Raw genomic sequence first — 11,304 nt, forward strand, 5'->3', positions numbered from 1 at the left:
AATACGTGTATTATTTATGTAGATATAAGAAAAATGCTAGGAAAATGTATAAGTAAAAAAGGTATTAAAACATAAGTATAAAAAGATATTAAAACATATATTGAAAAAGTAGTAGTACAAAAGTCATATAAAAAATTAAGTTAAAAAAAAGTTGTTAAAAAAGTTGATATAAAAAGTATTATAATACGTGTATTATTTATGTAGATATAAGAAAAATGCTAGGAAAATGTATAAGTAAAAATGGTATTAAAACATAAGTATAAAAAGATATTATAACATATATTGAAAAAATAGTAGTACAAAAGTCATATAAAAAATTAAGTTAAAAAAAAGTTGTTAAAAAATTTGATATAAAAAGTATTATAATACGTGTATTATTTATGTAGATATAAGAAAATGCTAGGAAAATGTATAAGTAAAAAAGTATTAAAACATAAGTATAAAAAGATATTATAACATATATTGAAAAAGTAGTAGTACAAAAGTCATATAAAAAATTAAGTTAAAAAAAGTTGTTAAAAAAGTTGATATAAAAAGTATTATAATACGTGTATTATTTATGTAGATATAAGAAAAATGCTAGGAAAATGTATAAGTAAAAAAGTATTAAAACATAAGTATAAAAAGATATTATAACATATATTGAAAAAGTAGTAGTACAAAAGTCATATAAAAAATTAAGTTAAAAAAAGTTGTTAAAAAAGTTGATATAAAAGTATTATAATACGTGTATTATTTATGTAGATATAAGAAAAATGCTAGGAGCTCACGGCGGCGACGGCGATGGGAGGGATCCGCACCGATCGTGGTGGAAGAAAATATCAGGCTGCAAAAACAGCGGTAAGAAAATTGACTTTACATTAAATTTAGTTATGCATTGAAATAATTTTATTCTTATCGTTTAAAGTAACTTATTTATGTTATTGTTACTTATTGGTTTTGTAGGCTCGAAGAAAACACCACCACCACCAAGAGGGGCAGCCAAAAATCTAAAACTTGAGGCTGCCTTGAAGAAAAATGGAGGCCCGTTACCCATGTACTTCGACTACAAATCAAAGACCTTTCAGTCGATCGGGGACTACGGGGCTATGTACAAATCTTTGTTAGGCTCGTTGATCGGAGATGTCCCCCAGTACTACGAGTCATGGGACGATGTGCCTGAGTCTATGAGGGACCATATTTTGGAGGAAGTACAGGTTAGAATATGTTTCTTTTTATATTTTTTTACTTAATATGTTTTTCAATGATAACCCTGAAAATGCTAACTTGTATTTGTAAACAACGTAGCGCTATTTTGTGATGGACCAGTACTTAGAGCTTGATGAGGACGACCCCACCCGGAAGGCAGCAAAACTGGCTTTCCGTGCTGATGCAGCTAGCATATATAGGCAGAGAAAGTCAAAATTCAAATCTCAGCATTTTACAGCACGGGGGGGTGTAGGCTCAGCAGATACCCTGCAGACAGCACCGCCAACTGGTATGGACCCGGAAGAGTGGGGAAAACTATTGAGTTTCTATACGAGGGATGACCGGGTGAAGCGGGCCGAGACAAACAAGACAAACCGGTCCAAACAGGCGGTGGGGACTCAGGGTCGGCGATCTATTTCTCTTGCCCACGATCGGGCGTTGGTACGTTTGGTTTTAACAAAAGTATACAATTGTTGTGTTTTTAAATGCTAATTATTTGACTTGTTTGCAGGCCAAGCACCATAACGAAAAGAAGGAGGGGCCACCCCCCACGTGGGAGTCGACTTGGGCGGCAACCCACAGACTACAACCTCCGGAAGTTGCGGTATATACATAACTTTAAGTTAAATTACTTTTAATTACTGCTCCATTTATTAAACTTACCTTACTATTTATATGCAGTCCCGTCTGGAAGCTGTGCAGCAGAGACATTCACAGGATCCTGCACCGACACCTCCAACGCAGTTGTTCCCAGAAGCGTTTGAATCGCGATCCGGACATCAGCGCGGACTAGGGAGGATTCTCAGGGGTTTCGGATCCCATGATTTCCCTGGTGAGTTGCCGCAACCACATTATGGACCTCCGGAAGGATCCTCCTCCGGCCCGCATGCATCCTATTCTGGCCCCTCTGCATCCCAACTTTCCGGCTACCATGTTGACTTGAACCACCCTGGTGATGACTATTTCGACCCCCGCCAGTTATGGGGTGGGAGATCGGCGCATTTTGGACCTCCATCATCCGAGTCTTTCTTCACATTTCCAGGCAGGCAAGTGGACTGGGTTATATCGAGCCTGCACCAAAATGCATCTATCTCATATTCTTGTACACGCCTTCCTGCAGGAATAAAAATATTACATTAAGTATTTTTAAGTAAAATGGACCATTTGTATCTGAATGAACTGTACTTACGTTCCTGCATGTATGTTAGAAGTCGACAACTACATGGCAAGCCACAACTAGCCCATACCGTACACCCGCACTTTGACACGTCCCCTTTTACTGTATTTTTCAATCGATCAATTTCGTCAACCATAATTTGCAAGGCTACATGGGAGGCTTTACCGAGCAAATCCTTTAAACAGGGATAGTTGTGTTTATTTTGATTGTACTGCCTGCAATGTTCCAGTGACCCCTTTATTTCGGTGTATTGCCCGCTGACAACAGAGTTAACACATTCAACGATTCTGTGGAACGTAAGCCGCTTTTGATGCATAACTGACTTCAGCAAAGAATGCTCGCTTTCAACCCTGTTGGTAGTGTAGTTACGATAGTTGCGGTGTTGGTCGACCCAACATGACACAAATAACTCCTTGTACGAGGCAAGCCACTGTATTTGTAGATACTTATAAAGATCTGCAGGAAAATAAAAAGTGATTTAGCTACATGGTTACATCGTAAGCGTTATCATAAAAACAGTATGGGGACGGGATGTATATACTTGGTTTATCTGCCAAGAATACTTTTAGCCGCTGCTCATTCTCTGCGTATTCTTTAACCGTGATTGAGTTTACGAGTTGATCCCACCGGTGTCTAAACAAACCATAATCTTTTTTGACCTAAACGATGGGTTGGCATGTAACTCAATATTCCTCCAAATGTGTATTCTACACAGTATCAGCTTCGTTTCCGGCATCACATCCTTAACCGCTTTCATGAGGGCCAGATCCCGATCAGTGAGTGCCACACGCACGACGAGGCCTTCTTCGAGCGTCGACCTCAAGCACTGTAACACCCATGTGTATGTCGCATGTTGCTCATTTTCAATAAGTGCGTGCGCAATGCTGAATGTCTTGCCAGTTGGAGTGACACCCACAATCTCAACAAGCGGCATGTTGTAAACGTTGGTTTTATACGTGGCGTCTATTTCAATGATCCAAGGAAATGCACGCCATATGTCAAGTGATGTAGGATGTACGAAAAAGAGATTGGTCAAACATCCGGTTTTGCTATCCGTCGTGTACTGATACGTGTACTGATGGTCAGATAGTAATTGGAGCACAATCTGCAACGGGTAAACAACCAAAGTATAAGGAATTCGTATTTTTTTAAAAAAATAAACATATAGTTATATGATCCACATGCAGGTATGTTTCTTATTTCACCTGCATTCGAGTTTCCCCTCGTTGTTGGGCGTGCTTTAGCCGGTGTTGCCGCAGGTAGTTAGAAATGTCTTGTGAACGGGTCAAGATACCGGGAAATGCATCCTTCAATTGGTCCCTTATGCTATTTGGCCCTAAACCTAGCAACGCCTTTTCGTCCACAAATTCTTTTGAACATCGGTTAGTCGTCTTGCGTACGCAATACCTTCCAATTACAAGCTGATGGATGGTTATGTCGGTGATCTATAACTTCAACCCACCAACTATGGTCCTTTGTCAGACGGCCTACCAATTTGAATGGACAGTCAATTTTGGTACTCCCTTTGGGTGCCCCGGTTGACCGCTTATCTTTTTTTCCACCACGGTTGCAAATAAGGACCACCTTTTTAACTTCTCCGCCTTTTGTGACATTTGATCTTCGTGTTACTAACACATAACCAAGCTCCTTTGCCGTTCTTTGAGCCCAGTCTACCAAATCTATGTGTGTGTCAAACACCTGAAATATTTTATACACTTTTTTTTAATACACTTTTTATGCACTTTTTTATAATACATTTTTTTTAATACACTATTTTATATACTTTTTTATAATCCACTTTCTTATACACTTTTTTATAATACACTTTTTATACACTTTTTTATAATACACTTTTTTGTACACCTTTTTTTTAACAATCTTTTAATAGCTTTTGTTAATCTACATTTTTACGTACATTTTTTAATATGTTTTTATAAACAATTTTTTATCCGTAGTTTTAATAATTAGTTTTCTTACATACTTTTATAGCAATTTTTTACACTTTTTCTTAATACACTTTTTATGCACTTTTTTATAATACATTTTTTTTTATACACTATTTTATATACTTTTTATAATCCACTTTCTTATACACTTTTTTATAATACACTTTTTATACACTTTTTTATAATACACTTTTTTGTACACCTTTTTTTTAACAATCTTTTAATAGCTTTTGTTAATCTACATTTTTACGTACATTTTTAATATGTTTTTATAAACAATTTTTTATCCGTAGTTTTAATAATTAGTTTTCTTACATACTTTTATAGCAATATTTTTTACACTTTTTCTTAATACACTTTTTATGCACTTTTTTATAATACATTTTTTTTAATACACTATTTTATATACTTTTTTATAATCCACTTTCTTATACACTTTTTTATAATACACTTTTTATACACTTTTTTATAATACACTTTTTTGTACACTTTTTTTTAACAATCTTTTAATAGCTTTTGTTAATCTACATTTTTACGTACATTTTTTAATATGTTTTTATAAACAATTTTTTATCCGTAGTTTTAATAATTAGTTTTCTTACATACTTTTATAGCAACAAATCTAATGAATAATAACAAAATACAATTACTCACAAAATAACAACACAAAAAATGAAAAGGTTGGATTATATACATACCTCCTTGGTATAAAAAACATCGTGATCGTAATCAAATTCATCACGGACATCTGGGGATTCAAATTCGTCATCGGGCTCTTCGTACACAAACTCTTCATTTACACCTTCCGGCGCATTTGGATTTAAGAAAATTTCCTCCAAGCAATCCATCTAAAATAATAAAAACACTTAACAGTAATAAATGAAAACGAATAAATCAAAATGAATGAATATAAAACCAATCGAATATCAAAACGATTGAATATCAAAATGGAAATGTTGCTCCAAGAATGAATATGAAACGAGATGTTATAAAGGATGAATCGTCACGGGGAAACAGTAATAAATGAAAACGAATAAATCAAAATGAATGAATATAAAACCAATCGAATATCAAAACGATTGAATATCAAAATGGAAATGTTGCTCCAAGAATGAATATGAAACGAGATGTTATAAAGGATGAATCGTCACGGGGAAACAGAAACATTACTGTACGATTCGTACCCACCCACCCTTTTGGAGCGACTGTCGCTCCTAAAGGGTGGGTGGGTACGAATCGTACAGTAATGTTGTCGTATGTTGTCGCCCGTTGTCGTATCCTACTACCCCTTTAGGAGCGACTGTCGCTCCAAAAGGGGTGGTCGGGTTACATGAGGGGTGGTCGGCCTACACGTCCCCTTTATTAATATGGTGTAGATCTTAGTTATTTCTCTTGATTCTTAAATTTATTTTTCTCTTTTTTGCATTTATTACAGTGAAAGTGAATATGAAAGCAATCAACAAGTTTTGTTACTCTTTCTTATTTGTTTGAGCGGTTTCAATTTGATTTCGACATCTACTAAAGGCTAACGCAGTAACTAGAACGGTGGTCGGAAGTTGGTTGTAATGTTAGTTGTTTGAGGGTGGTTTGTGATGGTGAAGGTGGTGGTAGGTTGTGCTTGTGGTGGTCGGAAGTTGATTCTAACACCGGTGGTTCGAGGGTGGTCGTAACAGAGAAGGTGGCGGTAGGTGGTGGTCGGAAGTTGGTTGTAATTTGAGGGTGGTTGTGACAGTGAAGGTGGCGGTAGGTGGTCATCGGAAGTTTGTTGTAATTCAACGGTGGTTGTGACGGAAGTTAATTGGTTCTAACATCGGTTTGTTTTATTGAATTTGGACAAACAACAAACCGCACTCTTCTAATCTTTCGCCCAATTTGACCCGTTTTAAAATTGAAGATGAAGTATTATTGTCCATTCTCACCCGTTACAATCTAAAGCATCACCCAAACAATTAATAATATTACCCAATATAACCCATATCTAAGAGTTTGGGTGGAAGTTTCCGGTTCTAGATATAATAAAATAATGGATGAATAGTGGAGGAAGTGGGAGGTGTTTTTGATGTGTCTAGAAGGGAGAGAAACTGATGAATAGTGTTAGACGTGGGTTAGAAGTAGGTTCTTATAAAGAGGGCCTAAAAGTGATGATTATTTTTCTAACTTATGTCTTCTAGTTACAATTTAACGTACAATCAGTACACACATTGGGTTTTTTCTCTAAGAATGATGACATACATTAATTTTAATCTACAAAAATCATTTTCCATATAAATCATTGTATATAATTTTTGTTATACAAAAAGTATGAATTAAATACTTAGCAACATGTGTCTCAAGAGCATAAGTTTAAAAACTAGAAAATGAGATAATGTATCATTTTAAAAATTTAACCTATTAATCTTTATAATAACTTCATAGACCATTCTAAAATTTTTTATTTTTTTTTTTAAAAATAAAATAACTTCATAGTAATGTGATTTTGAAAGAAACTTGTGTAATCTAAGTTATCAGTATAGATGTTAGACTATTTTTTTTAATGTATCTTTTATTTAAAGGGATAAGTATCCTGGAATGTAACAAACTTTGAACGAATGTCTATAGTAGGAAAACTAAAGTTGTGTGTATTGTATGTAAAAAACTTTAAAAAATGTTTATTGTATATAAGAAAACATACGTGGCAACCATATAGAGGTGTCACTTGTCTGATTTTAATTGGTTGAATACATTTTCTTACATACAATAAAAATTATTTTCGAGTTGTTTACATACAACTTTAATTATTTCCTACCATAGACATTCGTTTAAAGTTTGTTACAATACAAGATACTTATCCCTTATTTAAAATAACTCACACATAACTAGAGATAATATTCAAGTAAGCACTCATTTATTTAAATGCTTTTTCTTTATTATGTTAATAAAATAAGAAAAAGATTTATAGGCCACCAAACTTTTATTCTTTTTCATTTACATCAATTCATGCCAAAAATTACATCAATACACATTGAAATAACAAATACCTTTGACTAAAATCATTAAATTTAAAGCAATGATAGAGTTATTAACAAATTACAAACAAAGGTTGTATAAATACATGCGTCATCATTAGAATAAGGAGAGAAAAACATGAAAGAGAAAAAGTTTCTATTTTAATTGGTCTATCCAACTTAACAAGTTGGTTTATAATCTTTTGTTTGTAATTTGTTTATAGTTTTAACATTTCTCTTAAATCTATACACGCTATACTTTTACTATAACTTTCGATAACTATTTTTTGAACAACATTATTAAAAATAAAAAATATTAATTACTCTCTTTAATTAAGTTTTTTTCATAATAACCTAAATCGATCATATCATTAAGATAATTATTTTTTACCAAGTCATTGAAAAATCTTCATATTTTATCATCATCACCGCCGATTAGCAAAATAAACATTTTATTCATAATAATTCATTAGTCAATGATAACCAGCCTAGCTGGTCAGAGGTACTCTCATTTTTACCCAAGTTCTTGAGTTTGATCCCCACGGATGATAAGTTTTGGGGTTTTTCTTTTCGAATACTTGTAACGGCGCCTAGCTTATGGTCAACGTACATCTCGTTGTCTAGGGTAGGTGTAAGACTTCGCCATTATACGGTGGGGTTTCTCTGATGTCATACTCCGACTGAATGTTCGGAAAAAAAGATAAATACATAGCATCAAATCGATACTTTGATACCCATTAAAAACAACAATCCCGATCTATTTATGAGGAAAAGTAGAATTGAATTAACAAGCATATTTGTCTTTTTTCCTTTTTCCATCCATAAATTTAATGGTTTATTGTCATAAAATGTTGGGTGCTATTGTCATAGAATGTTGTTTTCGACTAAATTGTCATGAATGAAAAAACATTAAAATGGGATGGCCTAAAAGTCGCTTTTAATAAATAGATGGATTAAAGAGGTAAACAATTAAATATTTGGATGTCTTCTACGGTCATTAACCCCTAATTAATAAACTAAGAAAATAAGGAGCTAGATGTAATCTCTCTTTTTATACTATGTTTTTGTGGTTTTTTTCTCTTTTTGGTTTTATTTCAAACCTACATCCTTAAATTATTGTACACCTTTCTATTTTAACATGTCCTAAAATGATATGTACACTTTTACAAGGTGATTTATTTTGTCGTTTAAGTATATTGAATCGTGTTTTTTGTTATCTTAATTTTCATTTTTGACCTGTTTTATTTATTGTGCCTTATAATCGTATATTAATCGTAGCTGGATCAAGTAGCTATGAGTAACACGATTGATTTAGGAAATAATTTATGTGACATATTTAAACATCAATTGGTTTTGCAAGGTGGAGTACGTATATTGTAGAGATATCTAACAATAATTTCCCATTAGGAAATGTGTAATGGGGTATAATCAAGGCATTGTTTTTTTTGCTTTTTGGTTTTAAGCTTTTTAAGTTTCAATAATTAAGTACACTTGGTAAAAAAAAGTGCAATTTAGTTTTTTAGGCAAATATGATACAAAACATATAAAAGTATCATTTTAATAATTTTCTTAAAAAAAAACTATTTTAACATATATTTTTATATACACACCATTTTAATCAATGAGTTAGTGATACATTGACAAAATCTTTGAAAAAATGATTTATTTGGATTTGAGTCCACTTACCAATTTATAAGGTTAGATTAATAATGCCCTTAAAAAAAGAAAATGAATACGTCATCTTAATGATCATATTTTTTGTATACACCATTTTGGCCTTAACTCTATGATTTATAATAACATCATATGCACTATATATATATATATATATATATGCACATTTAGCTTATTTTAGATAACTTTCGTCATTTTGAATATTATTGTATCGAGAATTAATTTAATTATTAGAACAAGTTTTATACACGTTTACATGTTAATTAACTGAAACCTTGTTGTATAATCTATGAAGTGAAATGAAAGGACGCATACAAACATTACAAGTGTTTTTGTTTCTAAAGTGAAATATATACATACAAATATATAGAATTTGTAACGCCTATGTTAAGAGAGTTTGTTAGAAAAACGTCCGTACGTGTTCCCTGGTTAATTATTTGAAATCTCAATCATTCCCCGATCATCGCCGTTCTGGTTTCCGCCGGCGGTACTACCCGGCGGCATACTACGTCTCATGCATTTAATTAATTTTCTCTCCATATATAACTTAATTAATTTGTATGTACACATATACATATAGATAAATTTATTACATAAAGATCATATATAAATTATGGCGTACCGTAGAAAGCAGGTGTTATCCCGGTCTTCAACATTTAAGGAAGAGATCCGCTCGTCGGACGACGATAACACCACCACATCGTCCGCGGCACTGCCTAACCGAGCTTCAGATCCTCGCCTAGACTTATTTCGCTCCCGTGCCTTTCACTCTTCGTTTAATAACCGATCCAAGGTTTCCTTTCATTTCATTTTTTGTAGTAATATTTATGATATGTATATATACATGTAGGGTAACACTCCGGTGAGAACATTCTTAAAATAAGAACGGTGAGAACACCTTAAAAACATCATTTTGATGCATTAAAAGTACATAAAACTAACATAGTGCATAACTAATTATCTTTATTTAAGTGTTTAACAACACATTTATCCGTCAAAATCGAAATAATCATGTTTTTTGTTTTGTGCATAATCATCAAAATGATGCATCCAACAAAAATCGTGATTTTTTCGATTTTGATGAATCAATGTGTTGTTAAACACTTAAATACTGATAATTAGTTATGCACTATGTCAGTTTTATAGACTTTTATTGCTTTAAAATGATGTTTTTAAGGTGTTCTCACCGTTCTTATTTTAAAACCGTTCTTATTTAATTATCCCTCTATACATGTATATATGTATATGTATATAGTATGTGTGATCCAAGATGACATGCATTTTGTAAGTTAATGGTATTTCTGGAAGTAGTCTCTCTATAGTAGGGGGTATGACTGAATCTGCATACCCCGCACGCTAGTGCTTTTTTGGGTAGAATTGTTTGGATAGTGTGTATGACAATTTTTTTTCCAATGACTTTAGTGTAAATTTCATTTAAAGTTGTATTTGAACCCTTGATTTTATTAATAAGTCTTGAATATGTTGTGGTGTGTTAACCTAGTATGATTAATCATTGTTTTGTGCTAATTAATTAGATCATATGATGCTTGGAAAAATAGGTTGCTTCTAATCATAATTATAGTTCAACAAGGAGTACGAATGAACCACGGGGCTTTTGGAGTGTTTTAGCAAGGAAAGCTAAAGCAATTCTTGATGATGAAGTTCCTCAACATTCAAACGCTTCTAGCAGCGCGAAGCCAGAAACAATTCGCTTCTCAACAGGCAACAAGGTGAATATATTTATTTTTGCATATCATATTTGAGTTTGAAATACATGATGGTAAGATCATGGAGTGATTTGTTCGATAACAATTGCTACTTTCTGAAACTCCCTTGTAGTTTTCTGGCATTCAGGTTCGACATCAATATGGATCATCCGAGAATTCAATAAGGATAACGGATAATTCAACCTTAAAGATAGGCTTGAATAGACTTAAGTCTACACTTGATCAAATCGACACTAGTGGGAGTACTTTGAAGGTAAATGTAGTTTGATGTATATATAGGCTAATTGTATCAAATAGCCCGGATTGAAAGTTCTTGTACTCCTGTCTTTTACAATTTATCTGCTCCAACTTTTACAATTTATAACAAGAATTAGATAGATGAGTAGCCCTTACGTACAAATCATAACTACTGATCGATGCAAGTTGGGTACTTTTGACTTAGACAAATGCAATGTAATGTGTTTGAAATGAAGCTGCTAATGTTGTTTGTAAATCGTAAGTAGTTAAGATCTTGTTTTTAGATTCCAAGGTCATAGAAATGGAAGTTAAACTTAATTTCTTACATTTGTTTCCAGGCAGACAAGAACATTCAAAAGAGAAGACCAATA

General features: G+C 33.0%; 1 protein-coding gene across 1 annotated transcript; it reads left to right on the forward strand.

The window, feature by feature from the left end:
• The first annotated feature begins 755 nt into the window (after positions 1–755).
• LOC122583164 lies at positions 756–1,878 on the forward strand. Its single transcript, XM_043755593.1, has 4 exons — positions 756–840; positions 946–1,196; positions 1,288–1,629; positions 1,700–1,878. The coding sequence occupies exons 1-4, from the start codon at positions 756–758 to the stop codon at positions 1,802–1,804; spliced, it is 783 nt and encodes a 260-aa protein (XP_043611528.1). The 3' UTR covers positions 1,805–1,878.
• The last annotated feature ends 9,426 nt before the right edge of the window (positions 1,879–11,304 follow it).

The sequence above is a fragment of the Erigeron canadensis genome, chromosome 9 (assembly GCF_010389155.1).
Source record: "Erigeron canadensis isolate Cc75 chromosome 9, C_canadensis_v1, whole genome shotgun sequence".
NCBI lineage: Eukaryota > Viridiplantae > Streptophyta > Magnoliopsida > Asterales > Asteraceae > Erigeron > Erigeron canadensis.